We start from the raw sequence: 12,457 nt of genomic DNA on the forward strand, positions 1-12,457 counted from the left end.
AAGTCAGTGGATTTCCCTGTTGCGTCTTTGCTCAAGAAGCAGTTATGTATGTGTGTAAACCGTCTTCTTCAGTTAAATCAGCCCACAACCTGAAAATTAATATGGAGCCTTTCTAGCATGCTGAATCAGACCTAAGAAAATAGTTTTTTGGACTTATATTTTATTGTAGTCAATCTTTCTTGCTTAGTCGATATAGAGTCTTGTTTGAGGTGAGCATTTTAAGCAAGATTTAAGGAGGTAAAATGATAAATGGATCCACAAAGAATTTCCACCAAGTTTATCTTAAATCTATGCAGACAACAACTAAATGTCTATTTATCTACACACACACACACACGTGTGTGAATGAACTACCATGCAAAAGAACCTGAACCACTGCCTCCACCTGCTGGTTCAAAAAAGTCTTGCATTCATAAACTGACCATTTTGTGACTGAAAAAAATAAGACACTTCTCAGAACAGTAGATATTTTAATAAACTTTTCAATTCAAAGTCTTATTGCAGCTGACATGATTAGTTTTTATATTACCAAAAATCATTGCAAAAATGCAGTTTCATAAATATATGGCCATCTCATATATATTTTTTTGTACATAATTATTTCAAAAGCTCCCTTAGTTGTAAAATAAGTGTGCAACCAACCTAAAAATCTGATGAAAATCTGCAAAATTCAGCACAGTATTTTCCGAAGAAGATAAATACAAGCCCTTACCCTATCTTTATTTAAAAGGGATTATGATGTAAAGTGAAAGATTGCTTTGATCTTGATGTTTTAGTGCTAAACAGGCATCCTGATTATCTTATGAAATATCATAAATCCACGCAATGAAAATGTATAATATTTTGACATATATTCAATTAAATAAAGGATATAAAAAGGCAATATTGGCAAAAGCAGAAGCATACAGAATAAGCGCATTTACAAAAAATAAACTTCCTCTGAATATTAAAAAGATACAAAATGTGTGAAGATGTGGCATGTGACTGGCTGGCTGATGGATAGCGGTCACCAAGAGCCAGCGTCAGCCGGGGAAGGAGTGTGAAGTTTAACAGAGTCTTTATTCTGCGCTCTGTTGGGCAGGACATCTTTTTTCATCTCTCCCTCTCTTATTCGACCTCCATCTCTACCCTAATTTTTACCCATCAATCCATCTTCTCATTGGTTTCTCTCCTGTTTTTTTTTTTGTCTCTCAGTGCCAGTCTTCATCTTTCTCATCCTCTTTCTCAGATGAATCTTCATGGCTGCTGAACTCTGCCTGCTCCGTCAATCCATTTCCTCCCGGATTAGTCGCCACCGCCGCCGCAGCAGCCGCCACCGCTACCTTCCTGGCCCGAGCTTCAGCTACTGCCTGCTCCTCCTCCTCTTTCTGACGCAGCGCTGCAGCCTTCTTCTCCTGCTCCGCATGACTCTTCATGTGGGCACTTCGACTCTTCACTTTATAAAACACCCTATGGCACGGGGTGTGGGGGGTGGGTGGGGTGAGGAGAAGTATGCAACATTATACACAATAGCAGCGGTTTGGAATGATGCAACACTATCTGATCGAAGATCACAAAGTCTACTAAACTCTACTGCAGAGAGGTACACTAAATTTGAAAAAAGCAGTTCTTTCGAAAAGTTTTAATTTCACAACGCCATTTCCCCATTTTCTTTCATAATTCTACTTTTCATCACAGTCTTATCTGCCCATCAAAACAAACAAGGAAGATTATTTCACAATTTCAAAGCCCTATTATAACAATGTCATTATTTAATTATCTCCTATTTTATCTATTGTTAGATACTTTGGATATCCATATCTTTGACCTACATGAAGATCAACACAATGAGGTGAATCACATGAGCTACTGTAACTGCAGCTACAAATCTCCCAAACATTAGTGAGACTGCAACACTGGGTGAGCAAAAAAAACTATAACAAAAAGGACCATATAATGCAAAATCAAGACGTCATGTCACAGCCTAAGTTATATGTGAAGACAAAGTAAATCGCTGTGATGATTCTGACGTACCTGCCACATTTCTTGCACGGAAATACTGCGTCAGGATCCGGTGGGGGCTTCGCTGGAGCTTTGCTCTTCTTTGCTGCAGGCTCAGCCCGAGGCCTGTGAGGTGCTGCTGGGTGGTGAGCCTCCTTATTCAAAGAGTGTGGCTCTTTCATCACTGGTAATGTCCCTGCCTGGAGCACCAAAAATAACTAGAGGTTAGTTTTGCAGTTTTTGACTTCATTCTATTACTGTGGGTGTACTTTTAGTCGATGAACTGCCTTGCAAATAGAGCTGGGCGATATGAAAAAAAATAAAAAAAATAAAATAAAAAATAATCTAATATCACGATATCTTTGACCAAAAATCAATGTCAATATTGCGGCAATCTTGTAGGGTTGACTATTGGTGCTTTCACAAAAGATTAACACAAAGAGTTTTTGATAAATAATCACCAATAATGTGGATACAATGACTAGGTGGGTTAGGGCAAATAATAAAACAGCTAGTAATGCGGTTAAGTTCAGAAAATGACCACACTTTACTGTAATGCAGCCTTTAAAACCAGGAAAAGACCACACTTGTGTCGTATCACGAAAGCCAACATTTAAGACTATATCTAACCTCATACCGATGTCGATATAATATCGATATATTGTTCAGCCCTACTTGCAGATACTAGAGTATGTAGTGAAATACTTACATAGTCATGAGCCTGTAGTGACTGAGCAACCCTTGCCCGCTGGCTGCTCTCGTAAGAAACATCCTTATTTTCATCTCCATCCATCTCTCCTTGAGTCATTTTTGTCTGCTGTGAACTCTGTAACAAATCACATCAGAAAAATACAAGATAAGAGCACAAAATATTAGAACCAACCTTTAAAATTTGGATTTATACACCCTAAACACCCTTTTGAAAAGATTATTTGGTGTCCCTTTTCAAAGATGAAATGATCACATCACTTTCTCGTAACCTCACTCATTAACTGAGTAATGTAATGGTACTCCACTCTACCTTAATGTCCACCACAACCTCTGTGGGCTTCTCCCCTGGTGAATCTGGCGGGCCAAAGGTTAAAATCCCGTGGCGTCCGATCTTCACCTGTTTCTTGTATGTGTAGTAGAACTCCACACACTGAGCCACAGTCTTGGTCTGCACCTTTAAAATCGGCCCAAAAAAAAATAAAAAAAAAAAATACACATGCAGAATTTAATATCATTAATTAACTGTTTCCACAGTGAGGCTGCTGTGCGGGATGCATCTTCCAATCGACTGAATTAAAATGTATTAATAATTTGTGTACATTATTACACAATGTGAATAAGAACACGCTTACGACAGCCTCTGCCTCATGCCAGTGGTATTGTTGCTGTTCATGATTCTATGAAATGAAGACCACGTTTCCTATAAATCCAGTTACTTCCCATCACATAGAGGATGTGGCTTGAATAGTCTAATTTTCGTCTTGTTTGCATGTTTGCAAACTCATTAAACTCATTAAGTTTTAAGTCTGTTTGTGATGAAAGAAAAGGACATTTTCCATCACTATCTGGCCTCATATTGTAAAATGCAGTCTCAGGAGAGTAATGGCTGAACATCTGTGTTTTGGTTTTGTTTAAAGCAATTATACCAATGCCTCATAAGTAATGTGCTTATTGATTTATTGGTGTTGAAATGCTACACAGAGCACATACAGTATATAATCAAATGTAAATGTATTTTAGAGTTATTCACATTGATTCATAATCGTTAATGCTGCAGGGTAAAACTAATGAGCATACCAATTTCTGCACCATGAAGAAGTCCTTCCTGTAGGCAGAGATCCCCTTATTGAAGTAGCACTTCTCTTCTGCAGTCCAGCAGTCAGAGCCTGCGAGTGAATTAGACGCAATGCAATTTAATGTGTGCTTAACAAAAGAGAATTAAGAAACATTTACAGTATATAGGTTAGGAAATCAGTAGTCTCGCATTGCCAGACCTTCCTCCACCGCACCTCAGAGGAGGGTCTGGCTAGTCCACATAGCATTCCGGGATGGGAGAAAAGCGTGCTCTAGTTTATTGGCATTTCTTTAAACCAATCGCAATTGTTTTGGGCAGCGCTAAGCGCAGGACGCAGGTATGGTGCCTCTGCAAAATAGCCTTGGGAAGAACCTTGTTTGGGTGGAACATTAACTTTTTTGCCCACCAGCCACAGTGGCTGGTGAATGCACAATTTTACCAGCCACTTATATTTTTTACCAGCCATTTTTTCCAGAATTCAAATTTATAAAAAGTGCACTAGCATATTTTGAATTGCTTCAGTACATTCTTTTTTATTATTAATACATATTTTAGCTCTGAGGTTTTAAGGCAGTGCCAACAATTGATACATTGTGTTTAGAGGTAAAGAGATGGGAAAGGTTTCTTTTACCATCTTCAGTATTGATGATGATCTACAGCCACCATGGTTATGCGCCTTCTCCTTTTCTGTACTTCGCCCTCAACAACTACTGCTGAATCCGCGGCGGGCCTCTTAACACCGGGGATATGTCGCCACATTTTTTTTTTAACCGACAATTTCCTTTTGTCTGTACCTCAGCTCAGCTCCGTGGTGTCACAGACTAGCGCTGAAAACTACTCGACAAAAGTCTGGAGTTGACGGAAATATGCGTAGTCAAAGCCCCGGCTGTGAACTGTTTCTGTTCCTATAAGTTTTTTCACAATAAAAGTTCTCAGTTATTTTTTTATTTGAATGTTTTTATTATGAAGCAGCAAAATCCGTAAATTATGGGGATTCTATAGCAGTAACATAACCTAACTCCATTGTGTATTATTGTTACTTAGCAACATCATTCTTTGACAAAAGATGTCCAATCCGTTACAAAGAATGTTTTACAATCCACCCGCCACTGTGGCTGGTATACAAGGCAAAGTCACCCGCCACTTTGAAAAAGTACCCGCTTGGCTGGTGGCGGGTGCTAATTTCCCACCCGGGGAGGAACGTAGGGAAACAAGCTCTGGAATTAAAATGGCTGTCGAGTTTGTGAAGAGAATTTTACTCCAAAAAAAGTTAAATATAATTTGATTGTAGGTTCTAGCTCGGAGGAGGTTTCCCGAATCGACGGACTCAACCGGAGTTTAGAATGCCAACACAAAGAAAGCGGAAGGTGCGGGACATCCGGCCGACAAACGAGGGACATCCGGCGGAACCTCCGACGGCACCGGAACAAAGGAAATCAGCGACGGAAGATAAAGAAGAGACCTAGGCAGTCAGAAACATCTGTGCGAACAGCTTTAATTTTTCTGTAATGTCAAAGCTCACCTGAGTAGTGATAACCTGCCAGGTGATGACCATTGGGGAAAACTGGGTCCTGAAGCATCAAACGTCCCAGTGTTTCCTTAAAATCAACGTGATTAATCACAATACATTCTTGAAAAAGCTCATTGTTCCTCATTTGAGTCTTGCAACGATGACTATCAAACAGTTCAGTAACAAATACAAAGTTGCAGTGAAAATAAAGTCATTTTTGAAAAATGCATGTTATCATGGTCATAAAGACATCGTAATAAAAATGTAAACACATTTTTAAAGACTGACAAATTCTGCTGCTGTCAAATTGTAGGATTTTGATTAAAGTAAAAAGTTGTACTGTTAATAATCATGCAAACTGAACTGCAGTAAATAGATTATAAGTCACTATACTCACAAGGAAATCACCTCCACATTCATGTAAACAGTGTAAAACCAGCTCCTGGTTGGTTCCTCCACCCCTGAACACACTGCAACAAGCCATGTTCAGCAAATCCTCCACTACAAAAAACAGAAGAGAAAATGACGAGCATTTGAAAGAATTAGTGGATGAGATTGTGATAAAAAGCTCACACGGAGAAAAAAAACAAACAACGATCAGTAAATAACTTATGTGAGATACTAACTGCTCTCTTGGTCACCGTGTTTGAGGTGGGAGTCCTCCATAGGGATCCAAACCAAGTCAGCCTTGTGCAGGTCAAACTGGGAGGAAGATTGATCCTGCAACTCGGGAATTTCTGCCTGGTATTTTTGCCCAATGTTGATACGTCTGAAAATATATATATAGTTCTGGTGATGTAAGCACATTTCTGATAAGTTATTTTTGGGTCAGATATTGAAAGTTGTTTAGGCGGCTGTACTTACGGTTCAAGGCTAGCAGGTGTGGCATCAGTGATCAAGGACAGAACAGGAGGTGTGATTTCTGAACTTGCTGCAAATACAAAAACAAAATCTCCTCGTTAGACATCTGAGAACACCTCATCAGTAGAACTGGTCTCCGATCCATACTTAAAGAAGCAAAAACTGAGACTTACTGGAGCGCAACAGACTGCGCGTCGCAGATTTGGGCGCAGGTGGCGGTGGCAGGATTTGGTTGCTTACGGCGATGTTGGTCAGGAAGGTGGAGAAGTAGAGTCCCGAGCCCTCGCGCACAGGAGACAGGATGGGTGGAGGCGTGTACGGGGGCAGTGTGAGGGGGTTGTCCGGCAGGCGGACTGGAGAGCGCAGGTTGCTCTGGTAGGAAGAGATGCTGGAGTAGAGGGATGGAAGGATGAAGGTGGATGGTTTGTGCGGAGGGATGATGAGAGGCTCGGGACGAGGTCGGTACTTAAATTTGGATTTTCCTTCCTCGTCCGGCCCGGGATTGTTTTCCCCATCCTAGACAGAAGATTGAGGGTTTGATTAGACCATTACTTTGTTTTCTTTAATATCAATCTAATGAAAAGTTAAGTTGTTCTGCTGCATCTGAGCTTGATGATGTATTTGTAGGTGCATTTGATCCCCCATAATCAATTCATGTCAGCTATGGAGATCTGTCTGATCTTTCCAATGGGAATTTTCTGAAATGTTTTGATAGCGGATCAGTTTTTAAATATTGCATGGAGTAATGAAACCCCTGTTAGATGAAGACCTGCAGGCGACAGTCTGCAAGGTTACCTACTTACTGAGGCCCATTGTTGTGTGGAAAACTACTTGCTCCGTGCAGATGGCGGTTGCAAATATTACTGACCGAGTTTGTTATTAAAACAACTTGAGTTTGTTTGTGCAGTAAACGGATGCATCAGTTGCTCTTCTGGTGAATTTCAGACAAAGCAGCTGCTCGAGAAGTGTTTGCTGTCGCCGATCAACCAGGAGTTTTAGGCAGAACTAGACTTGACTGAAGATTAACACCGGATCTCCTTACAATACTAACCTGGCCAAAACTCTCGGTCATGGAGTTTCTGAGTGATCGCCGACGAGCCACAATGACAGGTTTGCGATCGGACTGTCCTGCAGGCCGCTCACCCTGGCCGAGTCGTCCCTGAGTCCAGCCACCGTGAGGATCTGCTTGCCTACTGTGCACTGGCACTGATACAGGGATAACCAGAGGCACCATATTGGCCTGTCTGCCTGAAGAACCATCTTCCTGCTAGGGCACCAAAGCAAAGAGGCGGGAAGATGAGGAGAGATGGGAAAGAGAAAGTAACAGGGAGATTGGGAGATGAAGCAGAGAACATGGAAAAGGAATTGAGATATAAAAAGAGGGAGATTGTGTGATTTTCAAATGAACTACAACATTCATTTATTTTGTTGCATTTTATAATAAATTATGACGGCTGCAATTTTCTTTTTTTTTTTTTTTTTTAAATCATAGATTAATATATAACCTATTTTTTTATTAATAGTTTAGTCTGTGATAGTTTAAAAAAAAAAAGTCGAAAATGAAAAATGGCCACCACACGAATACAAGAAGACCTCTTCAATTGTCATTTCACCCAAATATTTAAGACTGAGGAAGGGAGCAAATCATAACATTTAACATGTGTGATCCAATGAAAATGTGGCATTTTTGGTTGATTAATAGACTGAAACGATAAATCAATTATTAAAACAGTTGCTCTTTCATTTTCTGTCAATGGATTAATTAATAATAAAGTCTAAATCATCAACTGAGAACCAATAGCTAATTATTGCCCACTTTAAGTGTTACATTTATTAAACAAAAAGTTGATTGATTTTAACTACTACAGATTTAAAAAATAAATAAAAAAGAATCAGTGAAGTGCTGCATCTATCAAATGTAACATAGGGTTTACGCTTTCAAAAAAATTAATTGTATTACTATACATTTCTATAGTATTAAGAGTGCTTTCTGGTATGTCTAGTCAAGCTGATACAAATTTGAGCAATCCAAAGGTCAACTGGTGGCAGTGAAACATAAAATCAGTTTTATGATTTATTCTTCAGGAAAAGTTAGACATTTGAATCTCATCTCCTAACTCACAAAAGGGTTGCACCACAATACACCAGCTCTGGTTTGTGAATAGCAATATTAAACCTGTCTGGTGTGTGTTAGGGAGTATAGGAGTGTATGTAGCTGTGCAGGTTGACAGGTCGGCCTCTCCCTAGCTCTGCTGAATGACTAGGAAGGAGCCTGAGGAATGTGGAGGTGTGCAGACATGCAGCTGCTCCAACTGTAAATTCAGCATGCGCAGTCTGCACAAAAACCTGCCACAAGCCTGATAACCCCCTGAGGGCAGAAAACCAAATGTCCCTGTGCTAACGAACACTGAGTTCAACTGGTATTGGTGCTTAGTGTCTGTTTTAGAGAAGCAGCTGAAGAGAAAATAAAGAAGCTGGTTGTAGTGGGTGTGCCACTTAGAATGTAAACATTAGAAATCCTGAATAACAGCTTTAAGTGTATCATTTTTCTTACGGCTATAAAATGAGAGCAATCTTTCAAATCCAAAAAGGAGGAATCTTAAATATTTTTTTTCAGGTTGGACCAATATCTGGTGCATGACAAGGTCCTGTAATATGACTGGGCTATAGCTGAGGCTCAACAGCTGTAGGAATCAAGTGAACAGACTTAAGAAAAGGATTTTGTAAACCAAAGGGAAGTTCAGCATAGAAACAGGGTTCTTCCCCTTTATGCAGCTGCTCGCCAACTTTGCCAGATGAGAAAATTTGCTCTTACATGCACAGATTAGCTGCCCTTTACTTTCTTCCTCATCTAAACTAGCTATTAAGCAAGTATTTAAAATTGCTATTTTGTGGTAAAATCATCATAAATAAATAATTACAGTGGTGGTGTAATAAGTGACTTTCTTTTTTAACCTTGAACATTTTAGCAGGCAGAGACTCCATTTCTGAAGCCTTCTGGGCCAGAGTTTCCAAGTTGATCTCCTTAGATGCTCTCCTTCTCCTACGGATGACCCCTCCTGTTGTCACTTCCCCTCCTTTAACAGCCTGAGTGCCTGCTACTCCGTTATGGGATGGTGGAGGCTCTTTGGATGCTTGAGACCAAATGTTTGTGGAAGGGGGTCCCAGTGGGGACTGTCCCTCCCTGGAAAGGCGACGTGAACGCCGAGGGGCAGCCAGCAGTGCATCTGAAAGCTCTGCAGGGTTTGTGGCTACCTTTTCGGGGCATGGATCAGGTACGGGTGATGCGTCACTGGTTTGGGCCTCTGGTTCCTGCTGCGGCACCACTGACTGGACATCCTCTTTAGGCGCTGTGTCAGGTGGACCAGGCTTAGGAGGCTGAAAAATCACAAAGTTTGGGGTTTGTTGCTGGTTTGGTTGTACCTGTGGTTGTGTCGTTTCTTGCTGTGGCACATTTTGTTGTTGCACTTGCTGCTGTTGTTGTTGCATTTGCTGAATTTGTTGCTGTCGCTCCTGTAACTGTTGCTGGTGATACTGTTGCTGCATTTGCTGCAGCTGTTGTTGCTGTTGCATTTGATGCTGTTGGATTTGGTGATGCTGCTGTTGCTGCAGATGTTGCTGTTGATGCAACTGAAGCTGATGCTGCTGCTGCAGCTGTTGCTGTTGCTGTTGTTGTTGCTGCTGCTGGCGACTGTGATGCATTTGTTGCTGCTGCTGCTGCTGCATATGGTGTAGTAGCTGTTGTTGAGTTTTAGGCTGCTCACCGTACGCCAGGCTCGGAATTCCCTTGTTGCCTGGAAAAACAGAGTAATAACCTGATGAAAACTGTTGCTTGCTGGGCCTAAATGTTGTCTGGAAGGGCTGCAGCATGGATCCCTGCAAAGTGTGAGAAGGTACATGGGGCTGACCCTGGAGCTCCACGCCTTTGTGGGCATTTTGATATACATGCAGCTGAGCCTGGTGCATTGCAGCCGCAGTGTGTTGCTCCCAGTCGAGCCCCCTCCCCTGAGCTTGAGCCTGGGTGGCATCTCTGTAAACCTCAACAGGTCCTGGCAGTGGATTTTCTCCCCCCATTGGCAGAGCTACACCCTCATGGACTCCTTTGTGGAACGCCACGTGACCCCTTACATTCGCTCCACTCATATAGGGGCCAAAGTTCTGCCCCCAGGCTGAAGCAGGAGGCTCCTGAGACCAGCCAGGGGCCTGTACAGAGTCCTGGTGCATCCACTTTACTGGAGCAGCCTGTTGATAGTGTGGTATACTTTGGGGCCCTTTCTCTGGATTGTAAACACCAGAGCTGCTAGCAGAGTCACTGTGGCTTGACTCTAAAGTCGGAGGTCCAATACCATAATAAACCTCGCCTGAATGCTGCACAGGCTCTTTCATGGCTGCAGCCCGATGCTTGCCGGTCTTGTCAGTATGAACTTGAGAAGGAAGACTCATAGTAATAGTATAAGGTAATGTTGGAGTAAGAGCTCTCAATCTTGATCTCTAAGCGTGCAAAAGTTTACTGCCTCTGTAGTGTGCTTTCTTTGTCTAATGGTGTATACAGAGGTATTTGGGAGGAAATATAAATCCCAAAGGAAAGTGCAGGGTGGGGAGCATGTAACCCTCCTTCCAAAATCAAATCTGAGGTTTGCTGTCCTTTCTTCTCATCCTCTTTATGGTGCCGGACCTTGTGAGAGAAAGGAGGGGTTAGACACTTTCTTTTTCTCTACAGACAAGCACACAAAGTTTTCAGTGGGCTTTCACTCGTATGCAGCAAAGAGGAAATTGAGGCCTACTCGAGCAAATAGCCCAGTCAGTAAAGTGAAAACCAGTCAGAGAGTATGTGTTGATGTAAGCGCTGGAGGATCAAAACCTATAGGCTATATTTCGATATTTACGTCCAGGTGCGTGCAGACAGGACGTTAGAAACTTAAGAAGTTGTGAAGCGGCGGCCAACAGCACCAAGGAGGCGCTGACTGTATCGCTGCCATTTGGCATAACAAGAAATACAGGAAACGAAGGGGCTCGTGCAATCACCCGAGCGATAGCCAGTGATGTTATGTTAAATATCAGCAATAAGGAAGCGTCTGAAGAGCCGAGTAATGTTAGGCAATAAGGCAGATTAGTTAGCATGAGTTAAACACAGTGTGTATACCTTATCAATGGTGCACGGAGCTCTCCATGGCCAGCTCCATGGAGTCACTTTGGTTTCGATCAAAGTCGAATGCATGCAGCTTCATGAAGGGATTCTGCGCAGCAAATGTCATAACTCAGACAACTTTCCCTCGAGTTTCACAGCGCACAATATGGCGAACAGTCGAGTTTACAATCCCACGGACACATAATCCAAAAACACGGAAAGGCTGGAGAGGCTCATAAACGTAGTTACAATGTTGCACACTGTATCGTAAAACCGTGCACTTCAGGGGGGAAAAAAATGTCCACAACTTTCTCCCCGCAGCAACCGAAGAGTAAACCACGCACGAGACGGTGAACGTGTGGAAACTGTGCCGTGCAGCGGCCTGCAATGGTATTTCCGCTGATTTGAACACGTTGCTGCTGAGCCCCGCGGGTTTAAACGTTGTGTGTCAGTCTATCCAGAACGTATGGCTCGCTGCGAAACTGCGCAAACAAGCAGAAAGTTGTGCACCCCAGAACGTACCGCCTCACCCCAAAACAGCTCAACTCACATCCTGTTATCCAATCCGATTGTCTGGCCACTCCCATCGCTATATCCGTGTACGTTTGTTTTGCTGTCACAGCTGCCCGGAAAGCGGAGTCTCAGCTCACCACCACACGGAAACAGTTTGCTGTGGGTTGAACCCATAGACAGTATATAAGAGGTTGAACCCTATGGGATTATTCCAAAAAATACTTAGAATTATCTTTCACATGTAAATTTTTTACAGAACAAGTTTTACAGAAATACATACACATATACATACATATATATATAATATATATATATATATATATATATATATATATATATATATATATATATATATATATATATATACACACACACATTCTTCACACACATTCTAACTTGTGGTCATTACATCTCTATTGTAAATAGTCTAGAGTAGTGAACACAATCAAAGAATTAGGGAAATTTTTACTTTGAGGCTGAATCGAGAGAAGGAAATTAGGCCTAACTCTTAAGGATGCAAACAATAAATTAAATAAATGTTCACCTGCTTAATGCACATATTTTCTTTGTCCTGCAGCACCATATTTTAACGAGGCAGTGAAGTTCTTTAACAAAACATCTTTCAAAACAGTTATTTTGACCCAAGATGAATGCCTTTGCATGAGCACAGTCAGAGCTG

The 12,457-nt window shown here is 41.6% G+C and overlaps 1 protein-coding gene across 4 annotated transcripts; it reads right to left on the reverse strand.

The window, feature by feature from the left end:
• Window positions 1-450: 450 nt before the first annotated feature.
• On the reverse strand, window positions 451-11,823 carry mideasa (mitotic deacetylase associated SANT domain protein a). 4 transcript variants are annotated; one of them, XM_039781408.1, is made up of 13 exons: window positions 11,281-11,823; window positions 9,093-10,812; window positions 7,189-7,401; window positions 6,311-6,653; window positions 6,141-6,207; window positions 5,903-6,045; window positions 5,674-5,777; window positions 5,289-5,364; window positions 3,769-3,857; window positions 3,002-3,145; window positions 2,690-2,806; window positions 2,014-2,180; window positions 451-1,449 (listed from the first exon to the last, which is right to left on the reverse strand). In XM_039781408.1, the coding sequence occupies exons 2-13, from the start codon at window positions 10,578-10,580 to the stop codon at window positions 1,191-1,193; spliced, it is 3,210 nt and encodes a 1,069-aa protein (XP_039637342.1). In that variant the 5' UTR covers window positions 10,581-10,812; window positions 11,281-11,823; the 3' UTR covers window positions 451-1,190. The 4 variants fall into 4 exon arrangements, with proteins under 4 accessions (XP_039637342.1, XP_039637343.1, XP_039637341.1 ...); XM_039781409.1 differs by having other exon boundaries at window positions 5,918-6,045; window positions 7,189-7,404; XM_039781407.1 differs by having other exon boundaries at window positions 7,189-7,404.
• Between the last annotated feature and the right edge of the window lie 634 nt (window positions 11,824-12,457).

Source organism: Perca fluviatilis, chromosome 18 (genome assembly GCF_010015445.1).
Source record: "Perca fluviatilis chromosome 18, GENO_Pfluv_1.0, whole genome shotgun sequence".
In the NCBI taxonomy this organism is placed as follows: domain Eukaryota; kingdom Metazoa; phylum Chordata; class Actinopteri; order Perciformes; family Percidae; genus Perca; species Perca fluviatilis.

Coding starts and splice junctions, on each gene's coding strand:
- mideasa (XM_039781407.1), bottom strand. CDS start 10,580: ATGAGTCTTCCTTCTCAAGTTCATACTGACAAGACCGGCAAGCATCGG. Junction 6,046..6,140: donor ACACCTGCTAGCCTTGAACC/GTAAGTACAGCC, acceptor ATATATTTTCAG/ACGTATCAACATTGGGCAAA. Junction 1,450..2,013: donor CCGTGCAAGAAATGTGGCAG/GTACGTCAGAAT, acceptor CCCGTGCCATAG/GGTGTTTTATAAAGTGAAGA.